This window comes from Pristiophorus japonicus, chromosome 5 (genome assembly GCF_044704955.1).
Source record: "Pristiophorus japonicus isolate sPriJap1 chromosome 5, sPriJap1.hap1, whole genome shotgun sequence".
Taxonomy (NCBI): domain Eukaryota; kingdom Metazoa; phylum Chordata; class Chondrichthyes; family Pristiophoridae; genus Pristiophorus; species Pristiophorus japonicus.
Window position 1 is genome coordinate 251,274,023 of NC_091981.1, and position 19,471 is coordinate 251,293,493.

General features: G+C 40.9%; 1 protein-coding gene across 7 annotated transcripts in view; it reads right to left on the reverse strand.

The window, feature by feature from the left end:
- LOC139264671 (partitioning defective 3 homolog) overlaps positions 1–19,471 on the reverse strand; it is a 984,694-nt gene that overhangs the window by 213,577 nt on the left and 751,646 nt on the right. For all 7 annotated transcript variants that reach the window (XM_070881547.1, XM_070881545.1, XM_070881551.1 and 4 more), the window contains 2 exons: positions 8,160–8,390; positions 2,460–2,721 (listed from right to left, as the gene is read on the reverse strand). In XM_070881547.1, coding sequence (XP_070737648.1) covers positions 2,460–2,721; positions 8,160–8,390 — 493 coding nt within the window. The remainder of the gene's footprint in view (positions 1–2,459; positions 2,722–8,159; positions 8,391–19,471) is intronic.

A 19,471-nucleotide genomic window follows, 5' to 3' on the forward strand; every position in this document is an offset into this window, starting at 1 on the left:
AGTGTGCCGAAAAAAGGGGTGGGCCAAATTTGAGTCCATAGAATGGTGGCAGCACAGAAGGAGGCCATTCGGCCCATCGAGCCCATGCCAGCTCCCGACAAGAGCACTACTGTTAATCCCACTCCCCCTGTCGATGCACCTTCAGCCTTCGTGACCAAGTGCGAGCACGGGGCACCTTTGAGCTCCTGGACAGACTGTGGCCCAGTGTGCATCAAATGCCATGCATGCACAACATATACTTCAGGAGAATGCTCCAATTTAGCCAAACACAGTAAAATCTCACCAGGAATAGTTATCGCAGAGTAGGACCATGATATTTTACAACTGTAAAGGCACCTCATTGTTGAAACAAGTGAACTTTTCTCCTGCATGTAAAATTTAACAAACCAGGACTTTCTTTACTACTGTCCCCAAGATGAGTAAACAGGAAGAAAAGCTGGGTATTCACTTCCACTTTCAAGGCCTCAGTGGTTTAGTGCAGCTCTTGTCTGGAAATCTTGCTCTGGGGAAGATTCAAAGAGCTAGACTGTGTCGCTACACTACCGCTAAGTCAGCCAGTGGACAGTCTCTCAAGGGAATTTGGTCAGTCTTCCCTTCACTGAATTGGAGCCACCACTACAACGGTTGATATTTTAGGGGTGGGGGATAATAAAGGTTTCTGCAACTTGCAAATGCAGAAAAAAGTTTGACAAATGAAGGGATGAACAAGGTTTGATGTTTTGCAAGACCAAGTTCGAAGACTGAAATTTAGTCTTTGTCCTAATCCTTAGTACGAACCAACTGCAGCTAGTTTGTGGCAATATGTATATTGCAATAATTGATCACTGTCCTTCGCCACCGAAGAGATTAGGCTATAAAAGCTTTAATGTGCTTACAGTATCTCATTTGAGTACTTCAATCACTTGTCTTTTGAAAATAACGGGGAAGTACAGGTGTTCCGCAATGTTTTTATGATGTCTAATACAGCTTTTCTTTTTGGTTGCAATTAATTTCAATCCCCCTGAGCTTGCTTCATTCCATGCCTTCCTGAAAATTCATCATAGTGGCAAAATAACAGCATAATCATTCCTAAAGTTTATACCTTCATGTCTTCCAGCAAATCCATCTGGGAGGCTCACAATAATGATTCCGAGCTAAAGTGGGAGCACTGTAACATGCTTCCTCTACTGGGATTTAGCTACTTATACCATGACTTAATGAAGATCCGACTACAAAAACCTGCGATTTTAATTGAGGAACGAAGACTTACTTCAGCACATTATGTAGGTGCACACATAGAAGCTGTCAGATTCAATCGCTATATAAAGAGTCCCTGGGCAAAACACAGGCTCTAAACTGAAAGTATCGGTTACAGCAATTCTGTCATTGGAAGCCATCTTGAGAAATAATGTTTTAAGTCATTAAAAAAAAAATCACTATTTGCCTAAATAAATTAGCTCACCGCACAATTATTTGGAATGGAGGGATACTGTTCAAATATCAAGAGTTTAAAGAAAGAGGAAAATTTAGATGTTGCAAAGAGTGAAAAGCCTGAATCAATGTTCAACATAAATCGATAAAGATCGTTAATTGTGTAGTTTTAACATAATCACTGTCTCTGCGGTGCATTGCTTATGCTTGTTCCAATAAATGACTAACCACAATCAGGAACTCTCCTACAGTAAACATAAGTTAGCCATCCAGAAATTTGACAGCAGAAAGCTTAAATCTTATGAAGCACTGGGACTTATCACATGTATGCAATGCTGTCCTGACAAATTCCAGAGAATTAATCTAAATCCACTTGCCATTTCTAACAAATGGCATTCATAATCTAAATCGGCCAAAAAAGATATTTTAAAACTAAAATTCGAGAAAAACTGGCATCTGTTTTGTTAACTGCAGAGCTGCTTACAAGATCACGTAGACGAATTATGGAGATTTTGAATGCGACATTGGTTACATTTACAATTTCTTGCCCCATAGATATATAATATATTAACATACATATATATTTATCTCAATGTAAAGAGAGAGATGTCACTTGGTTCGAAGAGAGAAATACAAGTCAGTCAGGCTGGAGAACACACAGTTCATAAAATCATGAGTTGCATTATGGATCGCTCATTTGCAGAGATCAGCTCTTACTGCTGGGCATCATACAAAGCTGGCCATAGATTTTTTAACTGGATAATAATTTGAAGTATTATTTAATTAGCTTCCCCCGCTCCCCCTCCAAAACAAACCTGCCTAACCACAGTGTAACACTATGTGATGCCATAACAGTAGAACTATCAATTGTACTTCCATCAATACTTCTCCACACATTGTACAGTGTAAGGGTCACTGAAAAGAAATCATGTAATTAGTTGAGTTCTTTAATATCCACATTAAACACATCAAATAGGGCTAAATACTTTCAGTGAAAGCATTGATCCGCACTGCTATATTAATCACTACACAAAAAAAAGTGCATTTACCTGAACATGTCGCCAAGACCCTTCAACATCCCTTTCTTTGCTTTATTCTTCTCTTTCTCTTTTTCTTTCTCCTTCTCTTTGTCTTTCTTCTTTTCTCGCTCTTTCCCAGTCTTTTCTTTCTTTCTGTCCTCCTTGCTTCTTGAACCATTGACCTGTTTCTCCATTGTGCCAGTCAGCTGTCCACCAGCCAGCGATGGCTGATCACTAGCTGTTGATACGGACTCTCTGCCTGATCTGGAACTCTCCTCAGTGTCTTCTTCCACTGCGAGTGAAAAACAGAATATGATTACTAGTGCGAAATGTTAAAACCTCAATTTTGGACAAACCTAGGAAAAATGACATTTTCAGATGGACACGATCGGCAAAATTTTGAAGTTACAAACACTTGGAACCATGGTTCCCAAAAGCATCCCCCTCCCGCAAAAGCAGTTTGGAACTGGAATTGGCACTTTAGATTTTTTTCTTGGCCTCAATTTTCATCGTCACATTTAGAGTATTGTCTACTTAACAATGCTTAAATCACATTGACAATGTTAAAATTCTGATTGGGGTTGTTGTCCAATTTACCAGTTTTCTTTCTGCAAATAGCCCTTTTTCTCTTTTTGAAGGCGCTGCCACAGGTTTTGGTCACTCCCATGCAACTCACCCAGTCTTCATGGTGCGAGCATAGACAGTGAGTGCTGGAAGGTTACCTAACCCTGGGGAATGTCCCAGTTGTGCCCAACGTCCACAAGTGTACTTTGCAGCAGGTGCCACTGTGTAATAACCAGGGTGGGAAGCCTTATAGTCCCTTTCTGAGCCCAGGGTCAACTCCTACCCCAGCCAAGATCAGCTAACTCAACAAAGGAACTGAACCCACAACTTTACTGTTTGGATGCCTTCAAGGAAGGCTGAAGTGGTAGTGTTCTCAGCTCTGCGTCGGAAGGTTGTGGGGATTCAAGCTCCACTCCGCAGTCTAGGCTGACATATGAGCACAGTACTGAGGTGGAAATGGTTGTGTGTCAGATTAGACATTAAACTGAGGCACAGTCTGCCAGGTCACGTGGAGGTCAAAGATCCCATGATGCTAATTGAAGAGGAGCAGGGAGTTCTCCTGGTGACCTGATCAACATTTATCCCTCAAACAACACCATCAAACACTTGCTGTTTTTTGGATCCTGCTTTATTGAACGCAATAAAAGTGCAAGTTTTTTTTCTTTTACCACCACTATAGTAATCATTTCCTACCGGTCCGCAGTACAACCTGACCATGGCTTTCTGCCATCTGCTTGCTTGCTGTGGTACTTAGATTTCGGTCTGAACAACTCTTGTTATTTCAATGTTTTAGTTCACTTAACAAAAATACAGAAGTGGTGGAAAGGATTCATATTGCATTAAGGCCTGCACTCATGGCAATAACTCCCTATGCATAGGTTTTGCTCAATCATTTGCTCCCTGATATTAAACTTGCTGGGATTTGCTAAAGCCATTTTCACTGGTTCTTCCCGGCTACCACCCTGAGCGAATCCCGACAGATTTACTGTCACAATGCGCAATGTGATCAAAAGCTTAGTCAAGAGGCAGGTTTTAAGGAGCGTCTTAAAGGAGGAGAGAGGTAGTGAGGCTGAGAGCTTTAGGGGGGAAATCCAGAGCTTGGGGCCTAGGCCGCTGAAGCGGTGAAAAATCGGTGATACGCAAGAAGCCAAAATTGGAGGAGCCCTCTACTCTCATTAAAGGGAGGGGCATCATCAAAGTTTTTAAAGTGACAGGAATAGACAAAATGAATATAAAGATTTTTTTTTACAGAAAGCTATTATATCACCACCAGTAAATATGACTGCTGCATAAAACGAGAAAATTACAAGGTAAACATAGCATAAAGATTAACTTTAACAATCTCAGTCATCAATTGCTGGAATCGACTGCCAGAAAAAGCAGTAAATTCCAACTCACTGAAGCATTCAAAGGGGAAGTAGATCAATTTCAGATTTACCATGGAGCAGACAGAATTATGTTTGAATAGAATTTCAAAGTCAGGCTGGGTTCTGAAAATGGCTTAACTATTAAGAGCAAGCTAGATGGGCGGAACTGCCTCATCTCCATAGTCTTATGTTTTACTTTTACTCAGGGATCAATTCATTGTGCTTTTCCCGTTCACTTGAATTACTCAAATACTCTCCTTGCTGGCCCACCCATTGTCCACAATCTCTAATTTATTCACCATCCAGCTGCACATATCTTGCCCTGTACCAAGCCCTACTTCCCCATCAGTCCAGTTCTCATCATCCACACATTTAAAATCCTTGGCCTTATCTTTAAATCCCTCAATTGTCTCATCCCACACTATCTCCACACCCTCCTCCACCAGCCCTCTATGCACCCCCTCCTGCCGTCCCCACCGGAACTCATCACTGCCCCTTTCTCCAGTCTCTTGTGCATCTCTTCACCATACCATTGGCAACACAACCTTCAGCTGCCCGACTCCTAGTCTCTGGAATTTCCTCCTTTAAAGCCCTGTCTCTCCACCTCTTTCTCCTCCTTTAAAAACCTCATGAAAATCCATCTCGTTGGCCAACTTATTGGTCACCTTCTGAATCTCCCCTTTCCTGGCTTGACATTCATTTTCCACACGCATTTTGTGAAGCGTGTAGGACGTTTAATTTTTTTGAAAAAAAACCATTTAAAGGCACTATATAAATGGAGGCTAAAGATCCTGAAGTTTGCATGCTGTCAAATAGAATGAGAACTGCAGCACCAGGTCAAGATTAGAATTTAGGCCACTGCGCCCAATTTGACACTGGGTTTCACTGCACAAGTTCATACAAAGCTTTAATTTATCATTTGGAGGGAGAAGGAAAGCAAGCAATCCAAGACACCATTGTTTTTTCAGATTGCCGAAACTTAAAAACTCAAATGGATCTGAAATTAGTGCAATCTAAAAGATGACAGCAACTCAAAAGAAAAATCATTTTTGAAGTTTGTAAAACTACTGAAACAGAAATTAAAAAAAAACAAATGGGAAAATTGTGAAAAGTGGGAAAATCTATCAAAAGTATATTGAAGTAGTGTAGATTTAATCAATGTAATAGTTCTGAAGCATAACGGAGGCACAATGTCAAAGAAACCGCTTTCAGAGGAATAAATCAAATGGACATAAAAAAGCTCATTATCTACATGAACTGTATCAATTGGAGGGGCACTATCAAACTGTTGCACTGAACTCCTTGCTGGTTTGAGAATACTACCTCTGGTAATTTAGTCACTAATATATTCCGTGCTAAGTGAAATTCAAGTGTCAGCAGCATTTTATTGTTGATGGAGACAGGATTTTTTTCATTTTAACAGCAGTCATTTTTACTGAGGTTATTACAGACATCAAAACATACCTACACGCCTCACGTCTGAGGCAGTAAAAGAGCACAACAATGCTTACAACAACATTTAAGCTTTAGCTAATACATATTTTGGAACATCTGTAAATGAGAACGTAATGATTCAGAATCCCACTAATGTTTCTTGATCCTAATGATTTGCTCTCAAGTAACAAGTGAGGAATTGTAATCTCAATTCTCCTGGGGCTCTCGAAGTGTATGAGGGCAAACACTTCTCTTACTTTGATCCGATAATTTTGCTGGTAACTACAACTGCTGTCATTACCAGTGTAAAGAATGAAGCATTGATTCTCAAATAGAATAATCGGATGGTCTGTATTCAAAAAGACAAGATTAAGGAATGAATTGGTGTCCAGTAAAAGTGTTCGATTTTGCTGACTGTTCTTTGGCAAAAAAATGTGTTTAAGCGCATAGGATGAACATTGGACCAGTTTTGGAGGCTCTTATTCTCCAAATCACGAGTTAGAATCATCACATTGTGAAAGCCTAAAAGAGTGCAGTAATTGCTTACTGAAACACGTGCCTTTTCATCTCAAACCCTGCTAGATTTCAAGTGTTTTCCAAAAAGAAAATCAAGCACAAGAAATTCAATTTTGACATTTAGCTCATAGGATTTATTTTATTACATTAAATTTAATCAAAAGACAAAGTTCAAGTTCAGAGAGGATTTTACAAAGGAAATATTTTAAAGCTTTAGGCAACTATGTTACTGCCTACTCAGAGGCAGTAACAAAGTCTTAAAAAAAAAGTCCATTTGCAAAACTAACTGACAGGTGGTGTTATCCATAGAAAGCATTTAATCCACACTTGAGAATTGAAAGAGGAAATTATAATCTTTGTGCCCAAACCATCAACAAACTTCTTTTAATAACTTTCCATTTATCCCTCCTAGGCATCCAGAGCACACTTCAAGGGTCAAATTACATTGTGTGACACTCTACATTTATGATTAGTTAATAACCGAGTTAAAACTGACAATATCAGCACAATAATATGACAGTGCTTTTCTCTGAATGTTATAGCTATCCATCTAATATGATTTTGTTCCACTTTTCAAACCATTTCCAACTGGCCGCAATCCAGAGGTAGAAGTATTTCACTGCCAGGGTACAAAGTGACATCAAGATGGACTCCAGCATTACGATTGCTATCAACAAATGTGCCTTCAGTGAAAGGAATACATTCAATAATTTGATATAAACATTACCAATTTGCTTAATCGCATTCAGTTTTATCAAAAAATAAGTGGAATGAACCTTTCTGCAAATGGCTCTTGTGAGGCTTCCAACATGCACATAAACAGTTTTAGGTAGAAGACTGTGCTTAGCATAATGTCAAACTGCTCCAACTCAACCAGAGACAGTGAGGGCGATTTTCAACGTTCGCTCGGAACGGATATGAAGTTGGTGATGTGTCCACATTCCCTGCTTGAAGCCGGCGCCGAGACACCAGAACCATTTCTGTTCTGGCTTCATTTGAATGGCGTTGGTGAGCTGTGGACTTTTTCATCCTGCTCCACAAAAGTTGTATCTCATTTACAGCACACAAACAGGTTATCCCCAGTTCAACTGGTTTATGCTGGCATTTTTGCTCCACACGAGGCTCCTCCCACTCTACTTCACAGCTCACCCTATCAGCATAACCTTCTATTCCTTTCTCATGTGCTGATCGAGCTTCCCTTTGTACGCATCAATGCTAATCGTCTCAACTAATCCTCGGAGTAGCAAGTTCCACATTCTAACCACTCTCCGGGGAAAGGGGTTTCGCCCAAATAAATATTTGGGCCTTTTCTTGAGTGGGTTGATTGCTCAATGCCTGCTACAAATGGGTGGAGCATGAGTGGCACGTGTATTTGTATCTGAGAATTGCAAATGAGGACCTTAAACAGCCCAGATTTGTATATTTAAGCAGCCTCCTACCGGAAACAGGCAGCTGTGCTGTTTGCCCAATTACAAACCTGCCTGAAAATTGCAGCTGGAGAGTACCCTCTCGCCCCCACCTCCGACTTACAATTGCCAGCTGTTTGTTTTGCAAGCGAGAAACGAGAAGCCAACAACTAGAAATTGGCCCCAGTAATTCTTCAGCAACACATTTAATAGTTACAGTATACAGGGTATATGGAATAACTGCACAAACCACAATACGACATGATTAATATAGGAGCTAAATTCACCTCAGAACCTTTTTTCCCTCGCACTGAAGTTGAAGACTTTAAAAAAAAAGTTTCAACATGTAACTAAGCATCAATAATCATAACATTTCCACAATTAGCTCCATTCTGGTGCGTCTGCAGTCAGAGTAAATTATTGTAGTCAATGATATTACGTACATGTTTCCATTCCTTCATCATCGTCATCTTCTTCCGCCGGTTTATCGTACGACTTGTCAATGGCAGCACGGAAACTTTCGTTGCAACCGCGTCCTCGGATGATTCGTGGTCGCGGGCGATGGAACGGAATATCACTATTCAAAGTTACCTCAGCAACTGCTGTCTGCAGACTTTCTAACGAGCTTGATTTCTTCAGCCCTAATGAAGGTCCAACATCCCTGGTCGAGGAGCCTTGGAGGTCAAGATACAAAGTTGTTAATTAAGATTGCTTTGGTAGCTGCGGATTAAGTCTGGATATTTGATTATTCATCTCTGACATACGACTCCTCAGGGATGTTCACACATAATTCAGATAATGTTCACTGTACTCATTTGCGTATTTCTACAGATTTATTGCTCTGAAGAGTGATGGGAGCATTTTAGCACAGTCACTGAATGTGACAGGTCAGCAGTACTGTTCATGGACAAACACAATAAAGCAATGCTGGGACTGGAGTGCTTGTTTTGAGTTCTTTAAAAAGCTGGTTTGACATTCATCACTCAAAATATAAATTAAAATGTTGAAAAGTAGGCCAAAGCCGACCTTTGACATTATCCCAGTGTTTGGTTACCGATTGAAATACCTGTCCATTGGCTAATTGAATCATTAATTGTTGCCTCATTAAAGTCTGGACTCAGTTAAATAGCACCCGTTTTCCCAAAGTCCAAGCAAACAATTCAAGGAGCTCAGAAACTATAGTTTCCCAGGAACATGAACTTCAAGTGCAAGTACATGTTTATACTTGTCACAGAATTCTATGGGGACAGTCATTTGGGTTATGATCTTATGCTCCCAACATACAGTAAAACCAATGATGGATTACATAAATAAGCTGGGTAATGTTGCAGTTGGGTGGTCATAGACAGGGGCTATGGTGTAGTACAACAGAATACTGCCTTCTGGATCCCCAAAGGAGGTGGATAAACACAGTTTTAGACTTAAAATACATCTGTTCTATTTCTGCAGCACATGATGAATGCCAGAGTAATTAGGATGTTCTTGATGGGAAGAAAGATTAACAGGGTCTGAGATTATAACTCAGTCTGTAGTTTTAGCACTTCCTACACTTGGTTGTTGCTTTTAAAAAGAAACTGTTCAAAATTAAAACATGCACATCGACCAAATTTTGGAAGTCACTTTATCTCCATTCTTATACTCTGTAGTTAAAACTAATCTATTAGTAGAAGTCAACAAAACTGAAAAAGAAATTAAGCCTTGTATTTATACATGGGCCACAGGAAAATGTGGTTGTTGTAACACACACAATCCTGTCAGAATTAGTTTCTTCACATCATACCTTCAAACTCATGTTACATAGAATGAAAAGAGGGTTCCAAAATTCTCATCTACTGCTTAACAGAGGCCAGCTCTAATAACACACATAGTATCTTTAGAAGAAAAAACCTGAAAATCTGAAGCTCGTGCCAAAAGGAAAAGGAGCACCGTTACTTTGAAGAAAATAGAAGGATGTCATACATGCCTTCATGATTATAGAAGTGATCTACAGTATGCAATGAAGTCCTTTGCCTTTGGCTTCAGGCAGTTAATACTTCAAGCTTTGACACAACATTTCAATACCACAGCCATCGAGAGCAATAGAAATGTCAACCTAAAAATGTCCCACTGGGTACAGTGAAAAAGCACAGAAATTCCACCTTGCTCTGGAGAGTGCATGTGCATTGCAAGGGGCTGGAGAGAATTTTTTTTAAATCGAGTATTCATATATGCTTCATTTTACTAGTTTATTCCCTTCACTTCATTTTTATTAAGAAAGGAAAGATTTGCAGGGCTATGGAAAAAGAGAAGGGGGTGGGACTAATTGGATAGCTCTTTCAAAGTGCTGCCATAGGCACAATGGGCCAAATGGCCTCCTTCTGTGCTGTATGATATTAGTCTCTATTTTTTAAATTTTAGTCCCTGTTTTTTATTGTCTTTCTTCTGACCCCATAATCCTCTCCATCATACAAACTGCCGACTTCCATCTTCCTAACATGGTCCGCTTCTGCTCCGACCTGAGCCCAGCTGTCGCTGAAACCCTCATCCACGCCTTTGCCACCTCCAGACCCAACTATTCCAAAGCTCTCCAGGCCAGCTTCCTATCCCCCACTCTCTGCAAGCTTCAGATCATCATCTGCTGTCTGTATCCTGTCCCACACCGAGACCTGCCCACCCATCGTCCCCATCCTTGCTGACCTATACTGCCTTCTGGTACTCCAATGCCTCCAATTTAAAATTTTCCTCCTCCTGTTCAAATCTCTCCATGGCCTTTTCTGTCCCTATCTCTGCAAACACCTCCAGTGCCGCAACTCCCCATCTTCGAAGAACATTTCTCAGACTCTGGCCTACTGTGCATCCCATCATCCATCGAACGAGGATGACTTGTTTCCACATGAATTTAGAGATGTTTCCACAAAGGACCCGATATTCCAGTCCTGAACTCCAATTGAAGGGATGGAAAATGCCTGTGCACGGGCTTGACAGAGCTAGGCCTTTATCCAGTGGCAAGGGTTAACCAGGACGACTGGAGCCCTGCTCTGCTGCACATACCTAGTGCGCACACATATCGCAGTGTGGGCAGGCCTGTGCTGCCCCTGGGTCCTCGGCTCTTCTGCGGCCCCGTGCCCTCATTTGCCACACCTCTGCCACGATCTCTCGCCGCTCCTCCATCATGATCGCATAAGAACATAAGAAATAGGAGCAGAAGTAGGCCATACGGCTCTCGAGCCTGCTCCGCCATTTAATAAGATCATGGCTGATCTGATCATGGACACTCAGGTCCACTTCCCTGCCCGCTCCCCATAACCCCTCATTCCCTTACCGTTTAAGAAACTGTCTATTTTTGTCTTAAATTTATTCAATGTCCCAGCTTCCATAGCTCTTTGAGGCAGCGAATTCCACAGATTTACAATCCTCAGAGAAGAAATTTCTCCTCATCTCAGTTTTACATGGGCGGCCCCTTATTCTAAGGTCATGCCCTCTAGTTCTAGTCTCCCCTTAAAGTGGAAACATCCTCTCTGCATCCACCTTGTCAAGCCCCCTCATAATCTTATACATTTCGATAAGATCACCTCTCATTCTTCTGAATTTCAATGAGTGGAGGCCCAACCTACTCAACCTTTCCTCAGAAGTCAACCCCCACCCCCCATCTCCGGAATCAACCTAGTGAACCTTCTCTGAACTGCCTCCAAAGCAAGTATATCCTTTCATAAATATGGAAACCAAAACTGCACGCAGTATTCCAGGTGTGGCCTCACCAATACCCTGTATAACTGTAGCAAGACTTCTCTGTTTTTATACTCCATCCCCTTTGCAATAAAGGCCAAGATTCCATTTGCTGTACCTACATACTATCCTTTTGTGTTTCATGCACAAGTAGTTCTAGGTCCTGCTGTACTGCAGCACTTTGCAATCTTTCTCCATTTAAATAATAACTTGCTCTTCGATTTTTTCTGCCAATGGTGAGGCAAAGTGAGAGGGGGATGCACAGTTGCCGTTTGGAGTTTGGCCTTTCAAACATTATACGCCATCTGTAAAATTTTTGCCCACTCACTTAGCCTGTTTATGTCCTTTTGCAGATTTTGTGTGTCCCCCCTCACACATTGCTTTTCCTCCTATCTTTGTATCGTCAGCAAACTTGGCAACTTTACACTCGGTCCCTTCTTCCAAGTCGTTAATACAGATTGTAAATAGTTGGGGTCCCAGCACTGATCCCTGCAGCACCCCACTCGTTACTGATTGCCAACCTGAGAATGAACCAGTTATCCCGACTCTTTATTTTCTTGCCGCTCCTCCGCCACGATCTCTCGCCGCTCCTCCGCCACAAAAACATTGACCGCACCTCCGCCAAGATCTGTCACCGTTCCTCCGCCACGATCTCTCACTGCTCCTCTGCTGTACCTGGGCCCCGCCAATGTTCCTGGCCAAACTCCAAACGGCAACTGTGCATCCCCCTCTCACTTTGCCTCACCATTGGCAGTCGTGCCTTCAGTTGCTTAGGCCCCACATTCTGGAATTCCCTCCCTAAACCCCCCAGTCTCCCACTCCTCCTTTAAGACGACCCTCATCATCCATCTGCACCCCTTCTTCAGTCCATCTGCTGCAGAAATCCTATCCATGCTTTTTGTCACCTCTAGACTCGATAGTTTCAATGCTCTCTGGCCAACTTCTCACTTTTAACGTATTTTGCAAACTCCAAAACGTCACTCCTTCACATATTTTTCAGCCATTTATTCCCCTTAAAAAAAAATGTTGCCATTATTCTGGCTGAGTGTGCATAGGATTGTGAAGATATGGACAAGTGCTCATTTTAAAATTGACCTGGGGCATCTAAATTTCACTTCAGTCTAAAGTTCTCTTATGTCTGGTAAAGGTTTTTCTTTCAAATAAATATTTTTAGTATAAACAGTGAAGGTGATGATATTTGGGAGAAATTACTAAATTTAACAGTGTGAGGGAAGTGAATTAATCTCAGTCAATTAAACTTCTTGGGTTATTTAAATTATTTCCATCCCCTCACAAAGAACTTAGTAATATCTCAAAGCCAGTTCCCTTCAATGTCATTGGCAATTGAGTTTTCAGTCTCAATTTAGCTCCTTGTGACCATGCGCACATAGCAGAGACCTGCCCCGTTTCCTTTCTGTAGGTGCACTCCCACCAATTAGCGTGGTAACTGGATCTCAAGTCAGGAAACAGGTTGAAGACAAAAAGGAGTCTCTACCTTCCCTGGTCAGCCAAGAACACAAATACAAAGAACTCAAACTCCAAGATTTCAGGGCAATCCAAATGGTTTGAAATGAGACCTCAAGTCTGGCTAATTTTAAAAATCTAAAATTTGAAGAACTGTCAAAGTGCACAAAATCTTAACCTTGTCTGGCAATGCACAGGTCGTGACAAATAAAATAATTTATCACGTGCCAACTGATACAGTATGAAGCCACTGATGCAGTAACACCAACTTGTATTTATAAAGCGCCTTTAACGTCCCAAGGCGCTTCACAGGAGCATTATGAGATACAAAATTTGACACACAAGGAGAACTGATAGGGCAGGTGACCAAAAGATTGGTCAAAGAGGTAGGTTTTAAGCAGCGTCTTAAAGCAAGAAAGAGAGGTAGAGAGGCGGAGAGGTTTAGGCAGGGAGTTCCAGGGCTTAGGGCCGAGGCAACAGAAGGCACGGCCACCAATTATAATCAGGGATGCTCAAGAGGGCAGAATTAGAGGGGGGCAGATAACCCGGGTGCGGGGGGCGGGGGGGTTGTGGGGCTGGAGGAGATTACAGAGATAGGGAGGGACGAGCCCATGGAGGGATTTGAAAACAAGGATGAGAATTTTGAAATCGAGACATTGCTTAACTGGGAGCCAATGTAGGTCAGCGAGCACAGGGGTGATGGGCGAGCAGGATTTGGTGCGAGTTAGGACACGGGCAGCCGAGGTTTGGATCACCTCGAGTTTACATAGGATGGAATGTGGGAGGCCAGCCAGGAGTGTATTGGAATAGTCAAGTCTCGAGGTAACAAAGGCATGGATGAGGGTTTCAGCAGCAGAAGAGCTGAGGCAAGGGTGAAGATGGGCGATGTTACGGGAGGTGGAAATAGGCGGAGTTAGTTATGCTGTGGGTATGTATGTGGTCGAAAGCTCATTTCAGGGTCAAATATGACACCAAGGTTGCGAACAGTCTGGTTCAGCCTTAAACAGATGTTGAGGAGAGGGATGGAGTCAGCGGCTAGGGAATGGAGTTTGTGGCGGGGACCGAAAATAGTTGGAGAAAATTTCTGCTGATCCAGAACTGGATGTCACCAAACAGTCCGACAATTTAGAGACCGTGGAGGGGTCGAGGGAAGTGGTAGTGAGGTAGAGCTGGGTGTCATCAGCGTACATGTGGAAACTGATGCTGTGATTTTGGATGATGTCACCAAGAGGCAACATATAGATGAGAAATAGGAGCGGGCCAAGGATAGATCCTTGTGGGATACCAGAGGTGATGATGCGGGAACGGGAAGAAGCCGTTGCAGGTGATTCTCTAAGCTACGATTAGATAGATAAGAATGGAACCAGGCGAGCGCAGTCCCACCCAGCTGGACGACGGTGGAGAGGCATCGGAGAAAGCTAGAGTGGTCAACTGTGTCAAAGGCTGCAGACAAGTCAAGAAGGACGAGGATAGATATAGTTTGCCTTTGTCACAGTACAAAGGATGTCATTTATGACTTTGATGAGAGCCGTTTTGGTACTGTGGCAGGGGCGGAAATCGAATTGGAGGGATTCAAACATGGAGTTGTGGAAAAGATGGGCACGGATTTGGGAGGCAACAACACGTTCAAGGACTTTGGAGAGAAAAGGGAGGTTGGGGATGGGGCAGTAGTTTATAAGAATAGAGGGGTCAAGTGTTTTTTTTTTAAAGAGACATGATGATGGCAGATTTGAGGGAGAGGAGAGAGAACCATTAACAATGTGAGCTAACATGGGAGCCCAGAAAAGGAAGTTGAGGAAAATTGCTGTTCACTAAAACTTTCTTATTTTAACAATCTACGTGCAAGAAAAAAAATGGCTGTTTCATTTCATGCGGTGTCAACAAATCAGGGCAACTGGTTGCTTAACGAATTTACAGATCTCGCCTGTGGCAGACATCAGTGGTTAGGGTTTCTGGCTTCACATGCACAACAGATGTTACAAAATTCCACAACTAGTCAATATTTAGAAACTTATCAAGTAAACCAACAATTCTATGCAAACAACTCTTCCTATTTGTCGGCTAGTTCTAAACCTAGCCAGTTTAAAAGAAACACATTGTTGACTACATTTACACAAAAGCAGTCTGAGCAGACCCCTGTCTCAATCCTTACTAGTGCCAATCAGTGCATTTGAAGTCCGTAGAGCTCACTTAGTGCCCCATTTTATCCTCACTTTGTGCCACAAAAGAAACCCACCACACAAAAACATGCCGTAATATAACAGCCAATCTAATGTGACCATGACACCTGGATTTGTTTTCATGAAGTGTTAAATGAACCATGTTCAAGTGCCACTGAATTTGCTCTTTAACATTTTGTTGAAATGTAAGTAAAACAAAATTCAATCACTAAAAAAATAAACAAAATCTGTCAGGAGTTATTGTGAAAGACTGGCAATTTAAACAATAGAAATAAATCTAAGTATTTGAATCAGAGTATTATTTTCCTATTAATTTTATGTACATATGAGCATCAAATTTACTCTCCGACATTTTAATACTTGTATTAAAGAATATTCACTATTTTTAAACAAGGGCCAAATAAAATAAATGCCCTGCCATGTGAATTCTTCACAGTGGATGATGCAAAGCATTATTTCTGCACAAAAGACTGAACACATTGTTAATACATCTGTTTCGCCCTTTTTCTGTAACTGAATTTTAAAATTAAATATTTATCTTGGAAGACACAGGTGGGTGAGTGGTTAAGGCCGAGGCTTTTAACCTCTCGCCATCCAAGTTCAAATCTCTGAAGGAAGGAGACCAGGACTTCGTTTTTTTTTTAAATAAAAGACTAGTTCACAACCTGTGCACTCAGCCTTTCAAGGATGTAATCTTTTCGTTTTATTGGTGATTTCGCATCATGCGAGTCTCTTAGCAACAGGCAATTTTGCAGAGCCAAAATGCAGGCTCCTGCACAACTCGGGAGGAAAGCTTCCTTATGAACAAATAAACCACAAGATTCGTGCACTTGTACCACTTTAGAAGGATCTAGATGTTTTGCAATATATGATTATATATGAACCATTTTAAGTTCTTTTCATAAATAAATAATAAAATGGAAATTAATAATCTTTTTCAGATCAGTGATGTTGTTGAATGTGGTTTTATTGAAGCTCACTTTAAAATGATGTCACTGAATGTCAGTAACACTGATATAGGTTTAAATACTAGAGTGGCCACATAAAAGCTTTTAATTGGTACTATAGATCTTTCTATGCCTTTTATAAAACCTATATTGAATAAAAGTGCATTATCCACATTGCCTTTAAAAATAGTCACTTTTGTCATTTTTTTCCCCATCCATTATTTAATCCTCACTTCAGTAATCACTTCACCAGCGGTCATGCTTTTCAGATCAGCCTCAGCACACAAAGATCACTGGTTGGCTTACTCTGAACATGAAACCGGCTTCATGTTGACAAGATCATCAGCGTGTAAAGGTGTGCAGGCAGCTGTACACTGTCATGTTCAAAATACAAAAATGATGTTTTGTGCAACCGAATTAAAGAAAGCTGACTGCAATGTGCAATGGAGAATAAGAGTTGCCCAGTCAGGGTCAAACCACTAGTAGTGAAACCATTGGCACTGTGCTTTACGAAAGATTTCCTCTTCAAACTTGGTTTTCAGTCAGGTTTTCAAAACAATGTACTTTAAGCAGAGTTCCTCGGTCTCTCAGTTAAATCAAAGTCAATAATATAGAAACAAAAAAAAAATTAATTTTTGTGTGGTAATTTTCCTCCAACCTTAATGTACTTTCAAACACAGAACTGTCCTTTTGTGTGAGACGAGGAAGTGAGCTGCAAACTTATATACTACAATCAGAAATGTTACGGTGTCTAAAAACAGAATACTCATGAAAAATGTAATGAGATTTGGGGGGAGGGGGGGGAAGGGAAGGTATTGAGTGGCGTCCCATGAGAGTTGATGGTTGAATCTCTGTTGTTTCTAATGTACATTAATGACCAAGATATCAAAAGCGAATGCAAGCATGTAAAATTTGCTGAGGACACTAAAATAGAGCAGCAGAGACATGGGACTTAAAAGATTTGCAGAAGGATTTAGATCAGACAAATTGCAACTGAACTTAATAATATAAATGTGAAGTATTGCACATTAGATGAAAAAAAATCTGCCATAAGCATATGGCAATTAGGACTGAAAGGCCAGTCTTAGGAGGAGACATGCAAGCGTTGGTAGACTGATCATTATGGTAGACTAAATAACCTGATGAACAACTAAACAGGTAAATAGAATGTAGAGGTATGTAGCTAAAATAGTAAAGCACAAGTCTCTTGAGGTTATGCTAAGGTTTTACAATCTAACATTCCTGACAGATTAATCCAAACATTAATCACTCTTTGATTAAAACAATTCTTCCAAGTATCTGTTTTAAATGTACTCGTCACAAATTTATATTCAAACCCCATTGTCCTAGTTTCCTATCACACTTTGAAACAGCATTCTAGGCTTACCTTGTGCCATTTTAATATTTTATATACCTCAATCAGGTCCACTCCTGAACTGTTTTTTTTCTTTGACCACACATGGATTTTTCAATTCTGTACCATCATGACACAAAGAAATGCATGAGAGCAATACTGATCTCACATGTAAAGAGGTTAAGGTATGAGGATACACTAGAAAATCGCAAGCTTTACAGTCAAGAAAGGAAACAGCTAACGGGAGAATCTCATCGAGTATATAAAATATTAAAATTGGAGAGATAGCATAAAACAAGATTATTACTTCAAAGTAAGCAAGGAAAGTAAGAAGCATAGGAATTGAATGCATATTAGTGAAAGATAAATTTGAAACACGTATCAGGAAGAATTTCTTTATTCAAAGAGAAATTATTGTTTGGAGAAATCTGCCAAGCAGGGTAGCTGAAGCAAAAACATTAGGTTGTTCAAGATGCAGCTGAGTGCTATCATGGCATAGTACGAGAATGATGGGTTTTGTCTGTGACTTTGATGGACCCAATGATCTTTCCTCATCTGGGATTTTTCTTAAGTGAAGAGGTGCACTTAGTAGAGGGATTACTACTCTGCGTCCTCTCCACCCCCACAACCATGGCAAATAATGAGTATTCTACTGCTGCAAATCACTCCACAGAATCTTTCAATGATAACTAGTAAATGTTCCCCCTAAGGTGGAAGAACTAACATTGTTGCTGGATATGGGATACAAGTTCATGTCATTCAAATGGAATACATAAAAAACAAAAATACATCAACAAGAGGGGCAAAATGATATTTTTGGATTGGCCAGATGTGGGTACTGGTGTGCCCCTGCTGTGATCTGGGCTGGGACCTCTATGTTTTTGTTTCACTTATAATAAATGGTTTGGACACAAGAACAAGAAGAATGTTATTAAAATGTGTTGCTGATACCAAACTAAAGGAAGTCACAGCTGAGGAAGAATGCAGGAAGACGAGACGCAGGCCAGCAAAGTGGGCAGATAGGTTGCAGATGTACTGTAATACATAGAAATATGCAGTAGTGTATTTTGCCACAAAGAACAATGAAAGGATGTGTAATCTAAATTCCAAGATTCTTAACAGGGTGTAGGAATAGAGATCATCAGGGCAGATACAATAAAAAAGGAACATAAGAAATCTGAGTGAAGAAATTTCTCCTCATTTCAGTCTTAAATGGCTGACCCCTTATTGAGAGACAGTGACCCCTGGTTCTAGACTCCCCAGCCAGGGGAAACATCTTCCCTGCATCTACCCTGTCAAGCCCAGTAAGAATGTTGTATGTTTCAATGAGATCACTTCTCATTCTTCTAAACTCTAGAGAATATAGGCCTAGTCTACTCAATCTCTCCTCATAGGACAATCTCCGATCCCAGGAATCAGTCTGATGAACCTTCATTGCACTCCCTCAATGGCAAGTATATCCTTCCTTAGGAAAGGAGATTAAATCTGTACACAATACTTCAGGTGTAGTCTCACCAGGGGTCTATATAATTGCAGTAAGAATGGCAGGAAAATGGGATTCTGAATATAAAAAGGAAGGAAATTATGTTGAATTCATACAAAACATTGGCTCGCCCACAGTTGAACTTCTGCATGCAATTTTGGGCACTCGCCAGGAAGGATATTAGAACCTCAGAGAAGTTACAGTGGAATGAAGAAATCGAAGGTGGGAGTATAAGAGGTTTTTTTTTAAATTATGAAAGGTTTTGAAAGAGTGAATAGGGAAAGATCATTCCCACTTGTTGGCAATCGGTAACAAGGAGGCAGAGACTGAAAATGATCACTGGAAAAACAAAGGGGGAAAGTCAGAATTTTTTTTTTTCGCCAAAGAGGGCAGGTAGAACTTGGAATGCTTCACCACAATAGCTATCCAGGCAGATACTGTGTCATTTCAGAGAGAACTGAACTGGTATGTAAAAGAAACATTTAGAAGGTTGCAGGCAAACGGCTAGTCGCTAATAGCTCCATTTGAAGAGCCTCGACCTGATGGGCTGAATCGCTTCCTTCGCCCCTGGGTATTTCCAAAATGTTTTTCATTCCAATTTTTGCCCCTGTACTTATTACCA